Source organism: Leucoraja erinacea, chromosome 9, assembly GCF_028641065.1.
Source record: "Leucoraja erinacea ecotype New England chromosome 9, Leri_hhj_1, whole genome shotgun sequence".
In the NCBI taxonomy this organism is placed as follows: Eukaryota; Metazoa; Chordata; class Chondrichthyes; order Rajiformes; family Rajidae; genus Leucoraja; species Leucoraja erinaceus.
The window spans coordinates 64,465,342-64,491,264 of record NC_073385.1 but is presented as its reverse complement, the minus strand read 5'-3'; the positions used below and the strand labels follow the sequence as shown (position 1 = coordinate 64,491,264).

Here is a 25,923-nt window from a genome sequence, read left to right as displayed (position 1 = left end):
CTAGGATAGTGTTAGTGTGTAGGAATCGCTAGTTGAAGGGGACTCAATGGGACGAAGGGCCTAATTCTGCTCTGCATCTCTAAACTAAACTAATCTAAAACATAGCAACTTCTCATGATTTTGCACACGTCTATAACGTCACTCCTCAGCCTCCTGTGCTCCAAGGAATAAAGTCCTAGCCTGCACAATCTCTCCCTATAGCTCAGGCCCACGAGTCCTGGCACCATCCTTGTAAATCTTCTCTGCACTCTTTCCAGATTAATGACATCCTTTGTTATAGCAGGGTGATTTTACGCTATTATGAAGTCTAATTGCTATGTAAAGTCGAGGGTAATTTAACAGGGAGATGTAATTCTAAGAGATTTTATGAGTTTCCTGGAGCGTAGGAGGTTGAGATTTATAGTGTTTTATAAAATCATGACGGGCATAGATCAAGTGAACAGTTTTTTTCCCCAGGCTAGGAGAGTGTAAAACTAGAGGCCCAGGCTAGGGGAGTGTAAAACTAGAGGCCCAGGATAGGGAGTGTAAAACTAGAGGCCCAGGCTAGGGGAGTGTAAAACTAGAGGCCTAGGCTAGGGGAGCCTAAAACTAGAGGCCCAGGCTAGAGGAGTCTAAAATTACAGGCCCAAACCAAGGGAGTCTAAAACTATATGCCCAGGCTAGGGGAGTCTAAAACTACAGGCCCAGGTTAAGGTGAGAGGGGAAAGATATACATATTTGGGGCCAATTTCTTCACACAGTGGGTGCTGTATATGTAGAATGAGCTGCCAGATGAAGTGGCAGAAATAGATAGATTTGTATCTGAGGGGGGAACAGGTGGATGTTGTGCAATTTGATATCCAGAGGGCCCACACAAGGTTAGTGAGGACATGGAATTGATGGTACAGGTTGACTTGTGTATGGCCCGTACACGTGAGCAAGCGTTTGAGAGTTCGAAGGGATGGATTTACCGGCAGCTGTGGGGCTGCAGGCATTTTTGTTGTGTACCTTATCTGAGTGGGTGTGTTAAATGCCCTAGTTATCACATGCTGCTCTTGGCCAGCCTACGTTTCCATTTAAATGTATTTCCTGACGACCACATTTACAGCTTGAGAACTGTTGGCATTACAGCTGGTTCTCAGGAACGGAACCCTGTCATAATCTGGGGTGTAGTTTAGTTTAGAGGTACAGCGCGGAAACAGGCTCTTCGGCCCACCGAGTCCGTGCTGACCAGCGATCCCTGCACACTAACACTACCCTACACACTAGGAACAATTTACATTTATACCAAGCCAATTAATCTACAAACCTGTACGTCTTTGGAGTGTGGGTGGAAATCGGAGAAGGCACCAGTGAAATAGATTCCTGTAGTTTCAGAAAACCCACAAGGTCACGGGGAGAAATACAAACTCCATACAGACAGCACCCGTAGTTGGGGTCGAACCCGGGTCTCCGGTGCTGTAAGGCAGCAATTCTACCACTGCGACACTGTGCTGCCCTATCATTGCCCATGCAGCCCTGTAATAGATTAGAATTGGTTAATGGATAGAGGAAAAAAAGAAAGAGGAATAAACCGTTCCTTCACGATTGATGGAAAGACCAAGCCAACCCTTGGGCATCTAGTTGGCCATGTGCCGTACATCTGAGCCCTTTCCACAATATCTCCTTGGAGAAAATACGTGGGTAGCTGGGACTAGAAACTGACATCACCTGAACCTGATGCCTGCACCCAAGGATTCCAAAGCAACAAGAGTAATGTTTCCATAATTCATGTTCATAAGTGATAGGAGCAGAATTAGGCCATTCAGCCCATCAAATCTACACTATCATCCAATCATGACTGATCTATCTCTCCCTTCTAACCCCATTCTCCTGCCTTCTCCCCATAACCCCTGACACCCATACCAATCAAGAATCTATCTCTGCCTTAAAAATATCCATTGACGGCCTCCACAGCCTTCTGTGGCAATGAACTCCACAGATTTGCCACCCTCTAACTAAAGAAATCTATCCATCAACAAATCTGCTGTTGAAAATAACTTAAAAATTGCATACAGCAATATTTTAACATATTTATAGTTTACAGTTTAATAGAATAGGAAGAGTGAATTAATTTTTCCTTATCACCCTTTCGATTGACTGACAATAACGATGGTCCCAGGTCATGGACTCTACTGAGCCCGAGATAGTTTGGTCTGCCCACTTTCCACTCCATTGCCCACCATAGCTTTCTCTCAAAGTGCAGATAATTATTCACAATGTCCCTCTTTGTTCACAGCTCAGCAAACACCTTTACACACTGTCAGAGTTCCCCACTGAAAGCTGCTGCAAAATCACGTGAACCAAGTCCCCCCTCATTTCTAGCCATGCCAAATAACAAGATTCTTTCCCTCAATGGACATTTTTTTGGAACGTATTTAAATGCAAGTTTAAAAAGTTGTCAAGTCAAATTTATTGTCTTTTTCACAAGTGCGTGAGGTTTAGGCACAATGACAATCTTGAGTATCTGTAGTTCCTTGTTTCTCAATAAAAATCTTGCAGCAGCATTACAGGCACAATGACAAATAACACACAGACACATAAATGATACATAAATTGGGCGGTGCAGAGGTTGAGCTACTGCCTTTCAGCACCAGAGACCCGGGTTCGATCCTGACTGCGGGTGCTGTCTGTACGGTGTTTGTACGCTCTCCCGTGAACGCGTAGGTTTTCTCCGAGATCTTCGGTTTCCTCCCACATTCCAAAGACGTGCAGGTTTGTAGGTTAATTGGCTTGATATAAATGTAAATTGTCCCTGGAGTGTGTAGGATAGTGTTAGTGTGTGACGATCGCTGATCGGGGTGGACTTGGTGGGCCGAAAGGGCCTGTCTCCGCTCTGTATCTTTAAACAAAACTGAAGTACACAAATGCTACGAGACTGTGAAAAAAAGACTGTGGGGGAGAAAGGGCATTAGAGTAGACGCAATTAGTTGCTCTTTGACGGTATTCAACATGCTTCACAGTTTTCAGCACTACTATTAAATCTTTCTTGAAAATTCTCTGATCCAGAGAGAACAATCTCAATGCAACAGAGGCCCTCCAATGCTGATTCCGCAGATGTGGTTCCCAGAATGAGGGACTTTTCTCCGATAGGGCTTGTTTGCCTGGTGATCTCCAAGCTTCCCCTTGCTTTTGGGTGGGGAGGGAATATGTGAAGGGCAGAGGTTAGTTTAGTTTAGAGATACAGAGCAGAAACGCTCTTCAGGACAAAGATGAGAAGAAATTTATTTATGTGGTGAATCTGCGGGGCTGTGGAGGGTCGACGTTTGAGTGAACAGTGCGCTAAGATTTAGATCAAGAGAGACAAGAGAGTTTAGTGTCATATGTTCCAGATAGGACAATGAAATTCTTGCTTTGCATCAGCGCAGCAAAATATAGTAGGCACGGATACAGAACATATCATATCAGTGTGTCCATATACCATTATATAAATATATACACACATCAATAAATATGCAGATAAAGTGCAAATAAGCAGATAATGGTCTATTAGTGTTCAGAGATTTGTTTCAGTTGAGTTTAATAGCCTGATGGCTGTGGGGAAGTAGCTATTTCTGAACCTGGGCAGTGTTTACTACGTTTTGCCGTTTTTTCTGCTCCAGGGCGCTCAAGTTGCCGAACCAAGCCACGATGCAACCGGTCAGCACGCTCTCTACTGTGCGTGATATGACGTGCAATGCATTTTCTCTGAGGCATTGCGTTAAGGGGAGCTGTAGTCGCCTCTCAAAGTAATACATTGTCCTACAATCAACTTCCACCACATCCCCCTCCTTTAACCCGTTTTCCTCCTGAACTCCTCCTACACTGCCTCTCTGATCCCTGGACCCCATCCCTTTCCCTGACACTGGTATTTCGTAAACGCTTTCCTAATGCATGGGCCATGCAGCTGGGAGATATGTGATATGTGGCTCAATATGAGAGACGAATGTCCCTCTGGAAAGTATCTCCGCTTATAACATGGGATTCATAAGTTTGTAAGTAATAGGAGCAGAATTAGGCCATTCGGCCCATCAAGTCCACATTAGTTTAGTTTAGAGATACAGCGCGGTAACAGGTCCTTCGGCCCGCCGAGTCCACACGGACCAGCAATTCCTGCACATTAACACCACCCTACACTCATAAGGGATAATTTACACTTATACCAAGCCTATTAATCTACAAACTTGGACATCTTTAGAGTGTGGGAGGAAACCGAAGATCTCGGAGAGAATCCGCGCGGTCAGAATATGATCTACTAGAATCATCCCACTCATCCCTGTTTAACTGTGCATGGCTTGACTACACTCATGTAAAATGTGGTTTATGCAGGAAGGAATTGCAGGTGATGGTTTACACCAAAGATAGACACAAAATGCTGGAGCAGCTCAGCAGGCCAGGCAACACCACAGGAGAGAAAGAATGGGTGACTTTTCTGATCCAGTCTACATCACCAATTCCTTCTCTCCAGGGATGCTGCCTGTCCCGTTGAGTTACTCCAGGATCTTGCGTCCATCTTGTAGTAGGATTTGACTGGATAGCACGCAAACAGAATTTTTCACTGTGGTCAGGTACATGGATAAGAAAGGTTTGGGCGGTTATGGGCCAAACGCAGGCAGGTGCGCCTAGTGTAGATGGGGTTGGCGTGGGCAAGTTGGGCCGAAGGGCCTATGTCCACACTGTAAGGCTTTGACTATCTCAATGCATGTGACGATGGTGTACCAATAACAGTTCTCAGATTTCACCCTCATTGCACCTGTTACAGCTCTTCTTCTCTCCCAAAGGGCCTGTCCCACTTTCACAACTTAATTCAAAACCTCTGCCGAGTTTGAAGGACCTAAAAAAAAAACCCAAGATCGTGGTAATTTATGAACTCCTACGACCTTCCACAACCATGTTCACGAACTCCTACAAGTATATCCACGAATTCCCATGACTATTTTGTTGCCCTCCTTATGAGTAAAAAGTTGCAATTTCTTTTATCCCGACCATTTTTTTACTCGTGGACATTTTTTATCGGGCTGGAAAAAATGTCCCGACTTACCTGATGCCACGAGTACCTACCGCTGGCATAACGAGCCGCTACAATATATCTACGAACTCCTACTACCTCCTATGAACTCGTTACGAACATTCTGCGAGTTTGAATCAAGGGGAAAACTCGGGAGAATTCGTGAATTACCTCGTGAAAGTGGGACAGGCCCTTAAGTCCTCCTCCAGTTCTAACCTATTGAGTTCTGCACCTTGACCCCTCTGGGATTCCATTCCTATTAGCCCTTCTCTATCCTCCTCTCAGATGCTCCACAAGGCACCCTCTGTCTCTTTGACCAAGCTTTTGGTTCCCTGCACATACCTGCAGGTCTTGTTTCTGCGAAGCATTTGGATGTTTCCAAAGGTGCCGTTATTGGCTGTTATTTTTTATATCAAGGGAATGGGGTTTGCAGCGTGGGCTGAGGGAAGTAGATTTGTCTCCCCGGTGTCGATTGACGACCAGACAAATATTTGGCAGACCCATGGTGAGTTGAAGGCGAAATCCACAGAGAGGAATAGATCGGGTAGATGCAATCTCTTGCCCAGAGTAGGTGAATCGAGGACCAGAGGCCATAGGTTTAAGGTGAAGGGGAAAAGATTTAATAGGAATCTGAGGGGTAACATATTCACACAAAGGGTGGTGGGTGTATGGAACAAGCTGCCAGAGGAGGTAGTTGAGGCTGGGACTATCCCAACGTTTAAGAAACTGTTAGACAGGTACATGGATAGGACAGGTTAGGAGGGATATGGAGGCAGGTGGGACTAGTGTAGCGGGGACATTGTTGGCCGGTGTGGGAAAGTTGTGCCGAAGGGCCTGTTTCCACACTGTATCTCTCTGTGACTCTATGACTGTACACCAGGAGACTGATGTTATATTTTTGGTTTACCAGGAAGCGGCGTGTCATTGCGAAGTAGGAGCAGGGGCAAGAATAGAACGTTGGAGGACTCCAGAGGTAATATTTGATTAAGATCTCATCGTTAGTCCACGTGGACAAGCTACAGCGGCCAGGCTGGAATCTCGGACTGTGCTGGGCGCTAACCCAAGATGGGATAAAGTAGGGACCGGGTTAGGAATCTGGGCATTGGCAGCAGAAAAAAAAATTGTCTGGGGTTCCTGATCCTACCAGGCTGCATTGTCAAATCTGTCCGCGACCACACCAGGTCCTGCGATCAGAATATGCCATCGTCCCGTACAACTCTGTGCAGGAGACCACCAGAACAAGGCATGGTGAGCCGGCATCATCCGTGCAAATCACGGCTCAAAGCAGAGACTGTTTTTAAAAATGTTATTACAAAAATTAAATGTAACTGCTTATGGCGATAATATGTACAATTCAAAACAATACCAAACAAACCCACCAACAATACAAAATCACCCAATTATCGAAACAAAAATTCTTATAACTAAATATACTGCTGCACAACTATATCATATTCCTCGTCAAGGATGCATTCCATCCCCCCCCCCCCCCCAACCCACCCCCACCATGTGGTACCCAGCGGTCCCGGAAATCTCCCATGGTGCCCGTGGACAGCGCGTAGTCACTTTCTAGCACCATCCGGGTGCGGGCGTAACCCCGGAACAGGGGCAGGCAGCCGGCTCGGGCAGAGCCCTCCTCCACCTGGCACCGTAACTCGCAGGTGACCAGCTTGGCCAGGCCCAGGAACAACCCAACCAGGACATCTTCACCTCTACCCTCTCGCCTACGCATAGGGTGTCCAAAGATGAGGATGGTGGGTGTGCAGAGACTGTTGTTAGTGGCAGTAAATTCACTTTAATAGAAGTATTAAATGAGTGGGATTCAATGTCCCCCTTCCACCCCCCCCCCCCCCCACACTCCCATCTGCCTTCTGATTTTCTGCAAATATACCTCGCCACACAAAAGCTTGAGTTGAAACTAAAAATGCCTCTCAGCGTCAGAGACCGTGGTTCAATCCTGACCTCGAGTGCGATCTGTGTGGAGTTTGCACGTTCTCTGTGACCACGTGGGTTTCCTTCAGGTGCTCCAGTTCCCAACCGCATTCCAAAAACATGCAGGTTAATTGGCCTCTGTATGGTGCCCCTAAGATGGATGCCAGTGGGAGAATAGTGTAGACTGATCTGGCCAAGGACCTGTTTCCACATTGTATCCTTCAATCAACCGATCACTAAGAGCTTCCAACAGTTTCTGTGTTTTACTTGGGTCGCTTGTGGAGCCCCATTCTTTAGTGTCGTTTAGAGATACAGCGCAGAAGCAGGCACTACGGCCCACTGAGTCCGCTCCGACCAGCGATCCCCGCACACTAACACCATCCTATACACACTAGGGACAATCTTACACTTACACCAAGCCAATTAATCTACAAACTTGGAGTGTAGGAGGAAACCGGCGATCACGGAGAAAACCCACGCAGGTCATGGAGAGAAGGTACAAACTCCGTACAGACACCACCCGTAGTCAGGATTGAACCCGGGTCTCTGGCGCTATTAGGCTGTAGCTCTCCCACCCTGCTGCCCTTTTAAATTTTATTCTGGTCTGGTGTCTTGTGTTTACGCAGCTCGGAAGGGCCCAGACGGGGCGATCATCTCCAACAACTACTGTGACTTCTGCCTGGGTGGGTCGAACATGAACAAGAAGACGGGCAGGGCGGAGGAGCTGGTTTCCTGCTCTGACTGTGGCCGTTCTGGTAGGTGCACCCATGAAATATTATCAGATGAACCGTAACCTGACCTGAGGCAGCCACTGATTAGATCAGTTCCTGCCCGCTCTTTTCATGCACTTATGCACCCGGCAATCTGGTGTACACGTACAGGTGCCGGGTGAGTTCTCAGAACAAAACTAGCACCCTGAGGATAGGCGTGAGACGCTATTTTTAAAGTGACATGCTTCTCCGCTAGATCAGTATCTGTACTGCATTGGTGCTAATATTGAACATAACACGTAGACCAGAGCTGGAACTCGAGACGCTAAACTGAGAGACCATTCAAGTCTGAGTATTAAACTTCAAGATGATTGGACTTTAAAAACTAATTCTAATGCATCTTTAAAAACTGCTTTAAACAAACCGCTAGTTCATTTTAAACAGACATGGTGTTTCAACTATAACACTAATCTAGTGGTCACTAACTACCCAATGGTTAGTGACACCTACCCTAACTTGTTGGACTGGGTGTGGGGTCATGAACATTAGTTCAACCCTCATCTTACTTGAATTTTCCATGCAGTCCAAACAGAATCTTTGTTTTCAGTCTATAATTTAACAAAAAATGAACTGCAGATGCTGGTTTATACCGAAGATAGACACAAAATGCTGGAGTAACTCAGTGGGTCAGGCAGCATCTCTGGAGAGCGTGGACAGCAGTCTGAGGGAGGGCCCCAACCTGAAACGTCACCTATCCATTTTCTCCAGAAATGCTGCCTGACCCGCTGAGTTACTCCAGCATTTTGTGTCTATCCTTGTTTTCAGTTCTTCACCCTGTTTCTTCATTGGACTCTTACTCTGCACACATCAATGAAAAATCATGAGAACGATAAACTAATTATGCTCCAAAGCTTACGTTAAAAGCACATTAAATAAAAATTGGTCTTATCTCCGATGCCACCTTCTTTCCATTCTGTACAGTGTTAAAACTGAAAGCAAATCCCCTGCAGTTGATTCTCACACCTTGTCTGCTAGAAGCTCTGTTAGTTTATTTAGAGATACAGCGTGGAAATAGGCCCTTCGGCCCGCCTAGTCTGCGCCGACCAGCAATCACCCTGTACACTAGCACTATCCTACACACTAGGGACAATTTACAATTTTTATATCGAAGCCGATTACCTACAAGTCTGAATGGGATTTGGTAGGAAACCAGAGCCTCCGAAGAAAACCCACTCGGGGAGAACGTGCAAATTCCGTACAGACAGTACCCGAAGTTTTAGGGATTCAAGGAGTAGTGTGGGGGAGGAAGAGCCTTCTTGCACAAGATGGAAGACTTCAGATTCATGTGTAGCCTTAGAGCCTCAGAGATGGGAAGTCTAACATGGGCAGAACCTACACAGTGAATGGTAGAACTCTGGGGAGTGTTGTAGAGCAGAGGGATCTAGGAGTGCAGGTGCATGGTTCCTTGAAGGTGGAGTCGCAGCTATACAGGGTGGTCAAAAACACTTTTGGCACATTGAAATGATTCAATTTATTGTCATTGTCAGTGTACAGTACAGAGACAACGAAATGCATTTTTAGCATCTCCCTTGAAAGGGAGACACAGGGCGTCGCGGTGTGCCCGCGCCTGCCGCCGTAACATTCCATTACAGGCAAAGGTGGGTGAAGTGTCTTGCCCAAGGACACAACGACAGTATGCACTCCAAGCGGGATTTGAACCGGCTACCTTCCGGTCGCCAGCCGAACTCTTAGCCCATTGTGCTATCTGTCATCCTGAATTGGTCTTCATAAGTCAGGTATTGAGTATAGAAGGTAGACCCTAACCCTAACCCTAACTCAGCGGGTAAGCCCATTCCTTCTCTCCAAAGATGTTGTCTCACCCGCTGAGGTACTCCAGCATTTTGTGTCTACCTGCGATTTTACCAGCATCTGCAGTTCTTTCTTAAACAAAATATTGAGTATAGAAATTGTGAGGTCATATTGCAGTTGTATAAGGCCGCATTTAGAGTACAGTTCTGGGCACCACGTTATAGGAAAGATGTTGTCAAGCTGGACAGGTTTGGAGGGATATAGAGCGAATGCAGGCAGGTGGGACTAGTGTAGCTGGGACAGTGTGGGCAAGTTGGGCCGAAGGGCCTGTTTTCACGCTGTATCACTCTATGACTCTATGAGTGCTGTGTTTCAGTGCTGAGGCAGTGCCAGCCTGTCAGATGAGGTGCCCTCTGAGGGTGGGGACATTGACCAAGGGCCTCTCTGCCATAGATTGCAGGGCACAGTCCTAAAAAGAAAAGAGCAGAGAAGTTATTGCCCTGTGCAACATTAATTTCTCAAAGACTATCTGACCGCTGACACGTCGTTGTGGGGAGTTTCACTTTGCAATCTGGCTGTCATCTTTCCGAGGTTATAACGGAAATCTGATGGGTTGCAAAGGGCTTTGATAGAGATTTGAAAGATACAATATCAAAGTAAGATTTTATCTTCTACCACTCCCCCCCCCCTCCAAATAGTTACTGAGAAAATGCCTGACGAATTTTGTAGCTACACATAATCGAGTGTGAATTCTGACCTTTGGTTGTACATCCTAACCTCTGCTGTTGATGAGGGAAGAGAAAAAAGAGCGCACTCAAGATAACAAAAAATTAAAAAGGTCCACAAGGTTAATTAACCCCACACAGAGAGAGAGAGAAAGATGGGATGGACACAAAAAGCTGGAGTAACTCAGCGGGACAAGCAGCATCAGGAATGGGTGACGTTTCAGGTTGAGGCCCTTCTAGTAATGATGATAAAGGAAACAGGCCATTGTTAGCTGTTTGTTGGGTGAAAACGAGAAGCTGGTGCGGTTTGGGTGGTGGAGGGACAGAGAGAGAGGGAATGCTGGTGCTACCTGAACTTAGAGAAGTCAACATTCATACCACTGGGCTGGAAGCTGCCCAAGCGAATTATGAAATGCTGTTCCTCCAATTTGCGTTTAGCCTCACTCTGACAATGGAGGAGACCTAGGACAGAAAGGTCAGTGCGGGAATGGGAAGGAGAATTAAAGTGTTTAGCAACCGGGAGATCAGGTTTGGTTCAGGCGGGCTGAGTGAAGGTGTTGAGTGGAACGATCGCCATTGAATGATGTTGAGGTGGAGGTGAGGGGAGACTGGGGTGATGGTGGGATTTGGCACTTTTCAAGACTGCTTGCCCCAACAGTGGTTATTTCTGTTTAGACATCTCTAACATTGTGTATTACCAGCTCTGTTTAAATTAACCTTAATGCCAGAAGCCTTACATTTTTTAAACGACACGAGTATGTGAAGAGACTGAGTTGTCCAAGTACTATGAAACATTTTAATACCCTTGGGCTATTGTGCATTATTACCATCCCATTCTCCAAATACAATGATTAAAAAATGTTAGGCTCACTTTATTACTAGATCTATTATTGTCACGTATACCAAGATATACTGAGAAGCTTTGTTTAGTTTGCGATCCAATCAAATGAAATAATACGATACATAAATACAACCACGCCAAAGGCACTTTATATCCTTAACATTTATACAGCAAACTGGCTGTGGTTTGAAATATGCGCGTGGTTTAAAAAAACGATGTTGGAATTATTTTGTGCATAAGTGTTAGAATTCTTTGATCTAGCAATGAAAGGGGCTGTTCCATTTGTGTTTTAAGCCATGTTTTATATTATCTCATGATTAGCTTTTTAACCCTTTCGCTGTCTGGCAAATAACAACATAGCAGGGTTTGAGATTAAGAGGATTTTGCTAGTTTAGATATTGTGTGTTTAGAGGTGGGATCTGCTATTGACTTAAAAAAAAATCATTTTGTGTGTGAGTGTGTGTGTGTGTGTGTGTGTGTGTGTTTTACTGAACCCATGTGCTGATATGTACATCATCATACATGTTAGCTTATTTTGGACAAGGAGCCGTTAAGGAGCCGGACTTGCGCACGGCAGAGGACTTGTTTGCTGTCTCATCTGAAAGCGATGCTTCCACGTTTCATGGCTTTGACGATGAGGATATGGACGAGCTGCTATCAACCAACAGTGCCCTCCCGCCTAGTAACGATGCAAATCACACGTGCAGCGGCTAACTGAGCCATCGTGGCGATGACCTGCCCGCGCACAAACCAACCCATCAACTCGGGCAGGATTTAATGAATGGTGTTGACAACAGTGGAAGCCGCCTGGAGCCGAAACGAAAAGTTTCTGCTGAAGTCTAGACCTTTTTTTTGTGAAACTGAGCAGAGTTGATGCTTTTAATCGTTCATCAGTAAACAGGATGAATCTGTCACTTCGAAGATGATCGGGATTGCTTTTGACTTGGGATTTATTTTTCTTTTTAAAAAAAAAAAACAAACAAAAAAAGACATTTGATTGACTTTAAATGAGTGAATCGGTGGGGAACACAGGGATATGCGGGCTGCCTCGATCCTTGCACAGTGCAATGGCCCTCAGTCAGCTCTCTTCTCTCATGTGGGTAGAGTTAGCCAATGCACCTGAGTTGGGACCCTCTTCGCCAGAGGATTGCACACCTCTAACACCTGTAGTCCTCGGCTTTTACAGCGGAGGTGGAAGAAGCAGTTGTGTCTTTGTTCCCTGGAGGAGAACGCAGCCCACCTCCAGGGTCAACCCCCCCCCCCCCCCCCCCCCCCCCCCCCCCCGTTGACCATCTCATTCATCTGAATTGGCCTGGTGGTGTTACCCAGCGCTAAGATCCATGTGGGGGCTTCTATTGAGAGGACCACGACCCTTGAGCACAGGTTCTTTGCCCGAGAAATATAATGACACCACCAACCTATCATCTTGTTAACTTGAAAAGAAGTCATCAATAACCTCGCAAGGTATGTGAGCACGGTTTTTGTTTTAACTTGCTTTTAATTGAAAATATGTTTCATCGGTTGCATGATTGGAACTAATTGGGGAGGGGGGGGGGGGGAGGGAGGGTTGCCTCTGTTGGAGCAGTCGCTGAGATGTGAGCTGGCGAAGTATTTTCCGTAACCAAGTTGCCAGCCTGATTGTTTTATAATGGATGGGTGAACCTGTAAAAAAGACTTGCCTTCTAAACAAACAGCTTTCCTTCCTTCACCAGACACCCCAGATGGCAGTGGTCACCGTGCATACTAGTCCTCAGAGGAGACAAGGAAGGGGAGAATTGTGACCACCTTCACCTCTAGGAGGCACTGCCTCCCAGCTCCTCATTAATGGCAGCCAGCCTGGGGAATCCGCTGAGCACTCTAGCTGTGTGAAGGAAGACCAGTGGCGGACTGGGTCTAAAAATATTGGTTGCCAGGAGACAAAGGGGGCCCACTTCATCAGGGGCCCACTTGATATAGGGGGCCACTTCATCAGGGGCCCACTTGCCATCGGGCAAGCTGACACCCTGGTCAGTCCGTCACTAAGGAAGACTGCTTTCTTTGCCAATTTGATTTGGAAACCTTAAATCAGGTCTTCTGCGGCATTCGCAGGCAGAGGAGGGCAATGGAGAGGAAAGAACTGATCACACTTGGCAATGTTTGACAATTTAGCCCCAAAAAAATAAACTTTTTTATGTAGATACCTTGCTTCCTTTGAAAAAGAAATGGATCATTTTTTTTTTTAATGGGTATGGCGGCTGTTTTGCCCGATGAACCCTTAGAAAAAGCGTCAACTCTGCTCAGTTTTTGTTATCAAGGCCATTTGATTGAATCTGAATAGGAGTGCTACAATGTGGATGTGGTAAGTGTCAGATATGTGCATAGCCCGTCTGGAAGTCTAGTCCTACTTTCTATTTATTAATTAGTCTCACCGTAATCTGCTGTAACTCCTTTCCTCCGCCCTTTGTGATGAAGTTATGGTATTGTCACCATCAACTAACATGGATGCTGTTGTTTTGTTGTACAATGTTAAATGTATAAAAAAAAAAGTTCTTTATAAAGCCGATTAAAATGCTGTGGAGCTTATGAAATCTTTATTTGTTAGAAAAATAAATTGCCGAATGGTCTCACAATTGTGTCCAATTTCTCAGTGTTTATTAATTTTTGATGGTTCACTGGTATTTAATTTGTATTTGCACTTAATATTGGGTTGGATAGTGTTGGCTATTCTAATGGTGTAGCTGTAGATTAGTTAGGACAAACATGCATTCTACACAGCAGCTCTGCCCAGCAGCGAAAGGGTTAATTACTCAATTAAATAGTTTTTGTTTCTGAATCTTATTCATTTTTTCTTTTTTAGCCATGTGTATTTCATCTCTCGTTCACCCTGACTCCTCCACCATCATAGTTTGGCCATTGTGTTTCTTTTTTTGGTGGGGAGTGGTTACCTCACCAACCTCATCTTATCGTCTCACCCACACTTACCCTCAATTCTTTACCTCTCCTCATCTCCCCCCCACCATCCCTAGCTCTTGCCACCTCCATCTTTCCCCATCCGCATCCATTTCCCACTTCCATTCTCTCTTCCCCAATCCTCCCTACCCACCCCCACTCCCGCCTTGTCTCTCTCTCGCCCCCCCTGCCCTATACTTCCTTTAAATGCTCACCCCCCTCACCTTCTCTCCTGTTAGGTTCCTCTCAACCTCTCTCTCCCTGCCCTCTTCTCTCACTGCTTCCTCTCTGCACTTTCACTTGCTTCCCACTTCCTCCTCTTTCACTTCCTTCCTCTTTTCCCAGCATCTCTCCCCCTTTCCCTCCTCCTTTTCCTCTCTCTCCCCTTTTCCTCCTCATTGTCCTCTCTCTCTTCCCCCCTCTCTCCGCTCACTCCATCCTCCATTCCTCTCTTACCTTCTCACATCGCCCCATCATTCTCTCTCCTCCCCATCTCTCCCCTGCTCCCCCTTTCTTCTTTTCTGTGCCCTCTAGTCCTTCTTTGCATCCCCTCTCTTTCCCATCTCTCCCTTTCCCTTCTCCCATTCCACTCTCCTCCTCCTCCCATCTCTTCCCTCATCCCCTCCTCCCATCTTACCCTCCCATCTCACCTTCCTCCCTCTATCCCCACCCCTCTTCTTTCACCTCCAAACACTCCCCACTCTTTCTTCCCACACCCCCTCTCTCTCCCCCCCTTTTTTCTTTCTCTCTCCTTCCTCTTCCCCTCATCTTTCTCTCTACCCCACCCTCCCTCCGTACCTCTCTCTCCTGCTCCCTCTCCCAATCTTTCCCCCTCACCCACCTCATTCTTCCTCTATCCTGCTCCATACCCTCCCCCTGCTCTCTCCCTCTCCCTCTCTCCCACTCTTTCTCCCCCACCCTCCTCTTTCCCACTCCCTCTCTCCTGCTCCATACCTCCCCCTAGCTCCCTCTCTCCCTCTCCCTCTCTCCCACTCTTTCTCCCCCACCCTCCTCTTTCCCACCCCCTCTCTCTGCGACTCAGGAAATGGTGTGTAAAGGTCTCCTGTTTGTTGCATCCCCTCAGGTCACCCCTCCTGTTTGCAGTTCACAGTCAATATGACTGCAGCTGTGAAAACCTATCACTGGCAATGTATTGAGTGCAAATCCTGCAGCCTGTGCGGGACTTCCGAGAATGACGTAAGTTTTTATTTTACCTGTCCATCGTCTATCACATATGAATAAAACACTTTGGTTGGAATCCATTTCTCTTGTGGTTGTGGCCCATGAGTTTAATTACTGATGAGACTGTTTCCCCCAGCTCCATGCTAGTGTGTGGTCCATTGCCATGGCCCATTCCTTGGGGTGGCCCTGGTCCATTGCCATGCCCAAAGTGTGGGAATAAGACTAGACTGGAACCCTCATCTGTTGAATCACAAGTAATTTAGTCTCTGCAGCGATTGGCGTAGCTCAAACCAGCCTGTTCTCCATTTGGGTTCCAATCCATGGACTACATTCTGCTATACTCCAGCTGGGCGAATTGCCAGGTGAGCCGACAAGTCCATGTGGTCTCTGACCGTGACGGTCTCCTCTGCATCAGTGAGTGAAGCTGTTCTGATCTTGCAGCACCCCGTGAAGCACTCTGCTGTCTGGAGATCTGAGAGCAGTAAGGATATGCGGTCAGCAATATAATGTCCTGGCTTGATGTATTGCTGCCTTGCTTTGTATTCAGGGTAGATAGGGTCTGGCCGGCAGCCAACCCAGCTTCGTTAGTCTTCTGTGCCAGGGGGTGAGACACAAAATGCTGGAGTAACTCAGCGGGCCAGGCAGCATCACTGGAGAGAAGGAATGGGTGACGTTTCGGGTCGAGACCCTTCTTCAGGGATAAGACACAAAAAGCTGGAGTAACTCAGCGGGGCAGGCAGCATCACTGGAGAGAAAGAGTGGGTGATGTTTTGGGTCGAGACCCGACTTCTGTGCCAGAGGTTATGGGGAGAAGGTAGGAGAATGGGGTTAGGAGGGAGAGATAGATCAGCCACGATTGAATGGCGGAGTAGACTTGATGGGCCGAACGGCCTACCTCTGCTCTTATCTCATGAACTTATGGACTTCAGTGCATGGTTAAAACCATGTTATTCTCCCCTTCACCCCGATGTGCTCAGGTGATGGGTGGTCCCACCCAGAGAGATCAGCTGATTGCTGCAAAGGTAATGTCACACAGCCCTTTCTAACCATTTGCTTATTGCACACGACTCTAAAGGAATCGAGAATTTAGTGTTCAGGTCACTTGAAAGTGCACAACTGATATGTCAAACCTGTAAAAAATATCGATTTGAGACTCTGCTGTCCCTTGTATCTCTGTCATGTCGACCTCACACTGACTCCAGCATTCTTGCAACCCGAGCCTCCATGATGAGCTGTAGTTACATAGTTGGAGATCGGGTTGTGACACGAGTGTGCGCAAACTGTGCCAAAGGCTTCCCTTGCAGTGGGCGACACGGTGGCGCAGCGGTAGAGCTACTGCCTTACAGTGCCAGAGACCCGGGTTCCATCCTGACTACGGCTGCTGTCTGTGTGGAGTTTGTACGTTCTCCCTGTGACCTGCACGGGGTTTTCTCCGAAATCTTCAGTTTCTCCCCACACTCCAAACACGTGCAGGTTTGTAGGTCAATTGAAGAAGAGTTTCGGCCCGAAACGTTGCCTATCTCCTTCGCTCCATAGATGCTGCTGCACACGCTGAGTTTCTCCAGCTTTTTTGTGTACCTTGTAGGCCAATTGGCTTGGTAGAAACGTAAAATTGACCCTCATGTGTATAGGATAGTGCGGGGATCACTGGTCGGTGTGGACTCGGTGGGCCGAAGGACCTGTTTCCGCGCTGCATTTCTAAACTAAACTAAAACTAAACGCTGAAAGAGCATTCAATACATTTGACAACGTTGAGTCAGTGTAAACCTTCATGTTGTTTTACAGATTTCTGTTGGAGCATCACTATGTCTGTCTTTAACAATTATTAAAGCCAAACCTCACTAAATAGCTACGACGGGAAGAGAAGGAAAACTAACTGTGTAGGAAGGAACTATAGATGCTGGTTTACACCGAAGATAGACACCAAATGCTGGAGTAACTCAGCGGGACAGGCAGCATCTCTGGAGAGAAGGGATTGGTGACGTTTCGGGTCGAGTCCCTTCTACCTGAACCAGTTTGTACCAGATTAGTGACTAAATGATCTTTGGTCAGTTGTATTCATCGAGTGACAAACAGCCAAGTTCGCATATCAAAACAATTCCGGGTTGAACATTTGACAAGATAGGTGAAAGTGGTGGAAATCTTCGGCAGGGCAGGCAGCGTCTGTGGAGAGAGAATCAGTTAACATTCAATCAGTCAGAGCAGGGTTAAAGAAAGCAAGCTGGGTATAAGCTGCAGGGAGGTTGGGGATGGATAGGAGCAAGGAAAAACCTCTGATGGGGCAGGATTGTTGTGGGTAAAAGCTGCAAATGAGTAGTTAATGGAGGCATGAGGTGTCTCAGCAGGTCGGACAGCATCTGTTTCCAGTTCAGGTCCCTCAGCGTTTTCACCTCAATGTGCTTGAACAATGAAACATGAACTCAACATGATTTGTGCAATTTGTGGTGGAGCAGGCTCGAAGGGCCTACTCCCCACTCTCACTCCTGCTTCTTATATTATCCCCACAAATCGCAGTAAGAGATCTATGTCAACTCTTCTTGACTCAACAACCCAAGTGCTGAAGGAACTCAGTGGATCAAGCAATAGGTGCAGGAGTAGGCCATTTGGCCCTTCGAGCCAGCACCGCCATTCAATGTGATCATGGCTTATCATCCACAATCAGTACCCCATTCCTGCCTTCTCTCCATATCCCCTGAATCCGGTATCTATATGAGCTCTATCTAACTCTCTCTTGAAAGCATCCAGAGAACCAGCCTCCACTGGCCTCTGAGGCAGAGAATTCCACACACTCACAACTATCTGTTTTTCATCATCTCCGTTCTGAATGGCTTGCCATTTATTCCTAAACTATGGCCCCTGGTTCTGCACTCCCCCAACATTGGGAACATATTTCCTGCCTCTAAACCCTTTTGTCCAAACCCTTAATAATCTTATATGTTTCAATAAGGTTCCCTCTCATCCTTTCTAAGCCCAGCCGCTCCAAACTATCAACATATGACGGTCCCGCCATCCCGGGAATTAACCTCATGAACCTACGCTGCACTCCCTCAATATCAAGAATGTCCTTCCTCAAATTTGGAGACCAAAACTGCGCACAATACTCCAGGTGTGGTCTCACTAGAATCCTGTACAATTGCAGAAGGACCTCTTTGCTCCTATACTCAACTCCTCGTGTTATAAAGGCCAACATGCCATTCGCTTTCTTCACTGCCTGCTGTACCCGCATGCCTACTTTCAGTGACTGATGAACCAAGACCCCCAGATCCCGCTATACTTCCCCTTTTCCCAACTTGGCACCATTTAGATAATAATCTGCCTTCCTGTTTTTGCCAGCGAAGTGGATAATCTCACATTTATCCACATTAAACTGCATCTGCCATGCATCTGCCCACTCACCCAACCTGTCCAGGTTACCCTGCATTCTCATAGCATCCTCCTCACAGTTCGCACTGCCACCCAGCTTTGTGTCATCTGCAAATTTGCTAATGTTACTTTTAATCCTTTCATCGAAATGATTAATGTATATTGTAAATAGCTGTGGTCCCAGCACCGAGCATTACGGTACCCCACTAGTCACTGCCTGCCATTCTGAAAGGGACCCATTAATCCCGACTCTTTATTTCCTGTCTGCTAACCAATTTTCTATCCATGTCAGTACCCTACCCCCAATACCATGTGCTCTAATTTTGCCCCCTAATCTCCTATGTGGGACCTTATCAAATGCTTTCTGAAAGTCCAGATACACCACATCCACTGGCTCTCCCTTGTCCATTATCCTGGTAACATTCTCAAAAAATTCCAGAACATTAGTCAAGCATGATTTCCCCAGTGTAAATCCATGTTGACTCGGACTGATCCTGTTGCTGCTATCCAAATGTGCCGCGATTTCATCTTTTAGGCTAACTGGTATATAATTCCCTGATTTCTCTCTGCCACCCTCCTTAAAAAGTGGGATAGATAATGTTAGCTACCCTCCAATCCACAGGAACTGATCCTGAATCTATAGAACATTAGAAAATGATCACCAATGTGTCCATAATTTATAGAGCCATGTTCTTAAGTACCCTAGGATGCAGCCAATCTGGCCCTGGGGATTTATCAGCCTTTAGTCCCATCAGTCTATCCAACACCATTTCCTGCCTAATATGAATCTCCTTCAGTTCCTCCGCCACACTAGATCCTCTGGCCACTAATACATCAGGGAGATTGTTTGTGTCCTCCTTAGTCAAGAAGGATCCAAAGTACCTGTTCAACTCATCTGCCATTTCCTTGTTCCCCATAATAAATTCACCTTTTGTCAGTCTTCAAAGGTCTTCAACTTTGGCCTTAACTGTTTTTTTTTCTCTTCACATACCTAAAGAAGCTTTTACTATCCTCCTTTATATTATTGGCTAGCTTACCTTCGTACCTCATCTTTTCTCCCCGTATTGCCTTTTTAGGTATATTCTGCTGCTCTTTAAACATTACCCAATCCTCTGGCTTCCCGCTCATCTTCACTATGTTATATTTCTTCTCTTTTATTTTTATAATGTCCCTGACTTTTCTTGTCAGCCATGGTCGCCTCTTACTCCCCTTGGAATCTTTATTCCTCTTTGGAATGAACTGATCCTGCACCTTCTGCATGTTTCCCAGAAATACCTGCCATTGTTGTTCCACTGTCATCCCTGCTAGGGTATCTTTCCAGTCAACTTTGGCCAGCTCCTCCCTCGTGGCTCCATAGTCCCCTTTGCTCAACTGTAACACTGACACCTCCGATTTACCCTTCTCCCTCTCAAATTGTAGATTAAAACTGATCATATTATGGTCACTACCTCCTAATGGCTCAAGTCCGGAGAGAGTTCTGGCCCAAATGTTATTCCCTTATCATGTTATACACTGTAAATGGCTCGATTGTAATCATGTATTGTCTTTCCGCTGGCTGGATGGCATGCAACAGAAGCTTTTCACCGTACCTCGGTACACGTGACAATAAACTAAACTGAACTGAGTCAGGCTCGGAGTCATGCATAGACCTGATTGCTACTGCTGCTCATCGCTGACATGTCAATCGCAGCTAATTGTTCAAACTTATCATCCTACAATGATTCCTCAGGGGGGAAATGTCCTTTCAGAATCTTTTCCCAAATGAGATCACCTCTCATCTGACTGCCCAACTGAAACGGAAACATCCGCTAAGTTCCTCCAGCACTTGTGTTTTTCTCAAGATTCCAGCATCTGCAGTTCCTTGTGCCCCAGTGTCCCTCCCTTCATTAGAACTGGCAGAGCTGTGTGCATGCTGGTTGGCTCATTGTGCATCCACAGGGACTGGTCTTGATGAAATGGGCGAGACTCAGTACAAGCCAACCATTCTCACACATTGACCCCAGTTGTACAACCTGTCACGGAACCAAGGAAGGTGTTTCAAGAAGCATTCAAGATGTTTGTGGTAAAGTATGGGACTGCCAAATTTAGAGACACAGATAGTAAGATTCACCAAGAGTTTAGTACAACATAGAGTTGAGAAGAGTACAGAAAGTGTAGAAGGACGGCACGGTGGTGCAGCGGTAGAGTTGCTGCCTTTACAGCGCCAGTGACCTGGGTTCAATCTTGTCTACGCGTGCTGTCTATACAGAATTTGCACGTTCTCCCCGTGACCACGTGGGTTTTTCTCCGAGATCTTCGGCTTCCACCCACACTTCAAAGACGTACAGGTTTGTAGGTTAATTGGTTTGGTATAAGTGTAAATTGTCCCTTAGTGGGTGTGGATAGTATTAATATGCATGGACATTTTTAAGGCAGAGATAGATAGATTCTTGATCAGTACGGGTGTCCGGGGGTTAAGGGGAAAAGGCAGGAGAATGGGGTCAGGAGGGAGAGATAGATCAGCCATGATTAAATGGTGAGGTAGAATTGATGGGCCGAATGGCCTAATTCTGCTCCTATCACTGGACGTTATGACCTTATGAGCAGAAGAGGCTGAGAAAGACCTGATGGAGGGGCCAGGGGTTAAGAAACAGAAAGGATAGTGGGCTGTTTCCCTTGGCAGAGGTTTTAAAGTAACTGATTTAGAGTAGGACCACCAAAATGCTGAGATCCAAAAAACAAAATTGGGTGGCACGGAGTCGTAGCGGTATAGTTGCTGCTTTACTGTCCCAGAGACCCAGGTTCGATCTTGCCTACGGGTGCTGTCTGTACGGAGTTTGTATGTCCTCCCCCTGACCTGCGTGGGTTTTCTCTGAGATGTTCGGTTTCCTCCCACGCTCAAAAGACATACAGGTTTGTAGGTTAATTGGCTTGGTGCAAGTGTAAATTGTCCCTAGTGTGTGCAGGATGGTGTTAATGTGCGGGGATCGCTGGTCGGCGCGGATTCGTTGGGAAAAAAGGCCTGTTTCCGTGCTGTATCTCTAAACTAAACTAAACTAAAGCTACAGGTGCTGGACTTTGAAATAAAATCAAGAATGTTGGAATCACCCAGTAGTCAGGCAGCATCTGCAGAGAGTGAAAAAGAGTCCGTGTTCGAGTTTTGATGTGTAGGAAAGAACTGCAGATGCTGGTTTACACCAAAAATAGACACAAAAAGCTGGAGTCAGTGGGACTAGCAGCATCTCTAGAGACCAGGAATAGCTGGCGTTTCGGGTCGAGACTCTTCTTCAGACTTCAGGGGAAAGGGAAACGAGAGATATGGATGGTGAGGTAGAGAGATTTAAATAGAGGGCGTGCAGTGAGAGGATGCTGCAGAACTCTCGTCGGAGAGAGGAGGAGAACTTCTTCAAAGTAAGCATACCTTGAGGAGATTTCACAGTGGGGCAGCCAAAATGTGTAGGAAGGAATGTGTAGATTATGATTTAAACTGTGTAGACACACAAAGCTGGAGTAACACAACAGGTCGGGCAGTATATCTGGAGCAAAGGAATAGGTGGCATTTCTGGTCTGATGAAAGGCCTGCTCTTTGCTGTTACAGCTTCACCTGCAGAGCTTTTTGGCATCACTGTGGTGCAGCTGGTAGAGCAGCTGCCTCACAGCACGACAGACGTGGGTTCGATCCTGACCCCGGGTGCTGGCTGTGTTGAGTTGGCACGTTCTCCCTGTGACCGTATGGGTTCCTCCGATGCTCTGGTTTCCTTCCCACATCCCAAATATGTGCGGTTTTGTAATATGTGCGGGCCTCTGTAAATTGCCCTTAGTTGGCAGTGAGTGGATGAGAGAGTGATAAGATTGAACTAGTGTGAATGGGTGATCGGTGTGGACCTGGTGAGCCAAGGTGCTTATTTCCATGGTGTATCTGTAAACTAATCTAATCCCGGCTCAGTAGTCCTGTGGGCTCTGGCATTTCATAGCAATGTTACAAAATTTTGAGATTTAAAAAATCAAGTCTGCAATTTATCCCATCAGATAAAGCATAACAATAAGTTTAATTTGACACCTAATTCACTTCCATATCTCAAGTAATAAAAAAGTTATGGCCATTTTCATACCCGGAAATTAGCATCTTGTTCCCTATTGATTTTCTATGGACATAACAAAAAAGCTGTGATCGAGGACAGTCAAAAGCCCATAACCTTCTTAAAAATTAAGAGAACTGAATGAAATTTTCAGTTATCATAGATTGAACCATTCTGAAACAAATATAAAATAATCTTACTTGGAGGACCTGAAATTAAAGCATATAATTAGTTAGTTACCCAATTGTAGCTAATTTCAAACTTCAATTACTAGATCTAAACATCTATCCATTTCTTAATAAATGATTAACATTTTTAAATAGCCTAAGTGTCCAAATAATATTCACAAATAATTCACAATAAAACATGATTTTAAAATCTCATTTACATCAATTTATAGGCCAAATGGAAGGAATTTAGTGTTCAATTGCTGTAAATTAAAGTCAATTTAAATCGGCTTTCTAGTGGGATCCTGTGAACGCGCTGGTTTAGAACGTTCACATTGCAGTGGATTCGTGCCCTCAAATGCCCAGAAAAATACTGCGGGATATAAAGAGCCCAAAATGAACTATTCGCTATAGAAAACTTTATATACAGGGTTCTTAAGAAGCCCCTTTTAATGTAAAAATAAGGTACATACCTTTAATTGTTTGCTTTATAAAACCCTGGGGCTGCGAGAGATCATGGGTTTAGAGAGTGATTTTTAAACTACTATAAATATTATACAAGGCCATAAAAACTAATAATACCTTTTGCGACGGGGTCTTTCAGCGATTTTCCGCTAATGATTTACTAGGCTGAACATTTTCGATTGCAACAGCCTAGTAAAAATCGCGTTTTAAACCCGCCCCCTCTAAACAGCGCCAAAATCACACACACGGCCTGGGAGCAGATTCTCATCGACGATTCGGGTAGGTTTTGTAACATACCTACATTTCAGAAGCTGGTGCATACACTTGATTGAACATAGTGGAGGTCCTAGTTCCCACTAAACTCCCAAGCAATGAGTTCCAAACCCTGCAATTCCACAGTAAGCATAGCCACCGAACATTCCCACATGATCGCGTGCACCTAATTCACGAAAACTACTGCGGAGCATCCCCAAAGAAACATTCGATGCTGAAATCATGAGTTATATGTGAAGTACATGAGGAACTCAGCAGCGTCTGTGGAGGGAATGGACTGATGACATTTTAGGTCCTCAGACTGACTGAAGAAGGGACTGAACCTGAAATGCCATCTGTCTACTCCCTCCATGGATGCTGCCTGACCTGCTGAGTTCCTCCAGCACTTTGTGTTTTGTTGGACGATCCAAATATTTTCCTAACGCCAAATTTTCAAGTGGTCTAGTCCAAACATCTTTGTCCAAACAACTTTGCAGATGTGTAGTGGGAAAAGGAGAATTACAAAGACACTGGATTTTATGAAGCCCATTTGAAGTTGGCTGTAGGTTTAGCGAGGAGGTGGTGGAGCTCTGGAACTCTATTATAAAACATTGGTTAGGCCACAGTTAGTTGTACAGTTCTGGTCAGCACACTACAGGATGGACACGATTTCACTTGAGACGGTGCAGCAGAGGTTCATAGCATAGAACATAGAAAAGTACAGCACGTGTACAGGCCCTTCGCTCCACAATGTCTATGCCAAACCTAATGCCAAGATAAGCTAATCTACATGATCTATACCCCTCTAATTCTTGCACATCACAGGCCTATCTAAAAGCCTCAACGACCACTTGTATCGGTTTCCAACACCACATACCAGTGTGTAAAAAAAAACTTCACAAATCTTTAAACCATATAACCATATAACCATATAACAATTACAGCACGGAAACAGGCCATCTCGGCCCTACAAGTCCGTGCCAAACAACTTTTTTTCCCTTAGTCCCACCTGCCTGCACTCATACCATAACCCTCCATTCCCTTCTCATCCATATGCCTATCCAATTTATTTTTAAATGATACCAACGAACCTACCTCCACCACTTCCACTGGAAGCTCATTCCACACCGCTACCACTCTCTGAGTAAAGAAGTTTCCCCTCATGTTACCCCTAAACTTCAGTCCCTTAATTCTCAAGTCATGTCCCCTTGTTTGAATCTTCCCTACTCTCAGTGGGAAAAGCTTTTCCACGTCAACTCTGTCTATCCCTCTCATCATTTTAAAGACCTCTATGAAGTCCCCCCTTAACCTTCTGCGCTCCAGAGAATAAAGACCTAACTTATTCAACCTATCTCTGTAACTTAGTTGTTGAAACCCAGGCAACATTCTAGTAAATCTCCTCTGTACTCTCTCTATTTTGTTGACATCCTTCCTATAATTGGGCGACTAAAATTGTACACCATACTCCAGATTTGGTCTCACCAATGCCTTGTACAATTTTAACATTACATCCCAGCTTCTATACTCAATGCTCTGATTTATAAAGGCTAGCATACCAAAAGCTTTCTTTACCACCCTATCTATATGAGATTCCACCTTCAAGGAACTATGCACGGTTATTCCCAGATCCCTCTGTTCAACTGTATTCTTCAATTCCCTACCATTTACCATGTACGTCCTATTTTGATTTGTCCTGCCAAGGTGTAACACCTCACATTTATCAGCATTAAACTCCATCTGCCATCTTTCAGCCCATTTTTCCAAATGGCCTAAACTTAGCCCCTCTGACCTTAAAGCTATGCCCTTTTGTCCTTGACCTTTCCGCCTTTGGGGAATGTTTCAGATTGTTCACCCTGTCTATGCCTCTCATAATTTAATATACCTCTATCAGGTGCCCCCTCAACCTGTGGCATTCAAGAGTAAGCAGTCCAAACGTTTCCGAGCTCTCCTTGTAGCCAATTACCCGCGATCCAGACAGGAGGATATGGAGCCTGCGATAGAGCATCACCACTTTCAGGAGAGACTGGAAAAGCTGGCTCTGTTCTTCCTGAAGCAGAAAACACTCCCAGAGGCAGGCAGCAACTGAGGGAGGTATGGAAATTATTAGTGGGACCTCACCCCACAGCAGGGGCTGATTCAAACGAGACTGCAGGTGCGGGTTGTGATGGAATTTATTTCTGAAGACAATCTTTTCAGCCAGAGGATGCTGGAGTCTGGAACTCACTGCCTTTGAGGGTAGTGGAGTCAGAGACTCTCACATTTATCGATACAAGTGAAGGTAGACACAAAAACCTGGAGTCGCGTTTCGGGTCGAGACCCTTCTTCAGACTGAAACAAGCACCTGAATTGGCAAACATAGTAAGTACAAAGCAAGAGAGGAACTATGTATTCAGGAAGTCAAGTTGCAGCTATGGAGGTGTTCGAGCCTCCATGCTGTCACCTCCTACAACACCATGTGGTCCTGCTACTTCCCCTCTCTATAATGG

The 25,923-nt window shown here is 45.7% G+C and overlaps 1 protein-coding gene and 1 long non-coding RNA gene across 7 annotated transcripts in view; both read left to right on the top strand.

Annotated features, from left to right (window-relative positions):
* Positions 1-25,923, top strand: part of LOC129700493 (zinc finger protein DPF3-like) — a 156,808-nt gene that overhangs the window by 107,572 nt on the left and 23,313 nt on the right. For 3 of the 6 annotated variants that reach the window (XM_055641026.1, XM_055641027.1, XM_055641031.1), the window contains 3 exons: positions 5,916-5,978; positions 7,564-7,692; positions 15,035-15,147. In XM_055641026.1, coding sequence (XP_055497001.1) covers positions 5,916-5,978; positions 7,564-7,692; positions 15,035-15,147 — 305 coding nt within the window. Of the gene's footprint in view, positions 1-5,915; positions 5,979-7,563; positions 7,693-11,551; positions 12,301-15,034; positions 15,148-25,923 lie in introns of those variants that run through there. The other 3 variants (XM_055641028.1, XM_055641032.1, XM_055641029.1) reach the window with 2 other exon arrangements.
* On the top strand, positions 12,298-13,631 carry LOC129700494 (uncharacterized). Its single transcript, XR_008724071.1, has 2 exons — positions 12,298-12,486; positions 12,735-13,631. It is a non-coding gene; the product is annotated as an uncharacterized LOC129700494 (long non-coding RNA).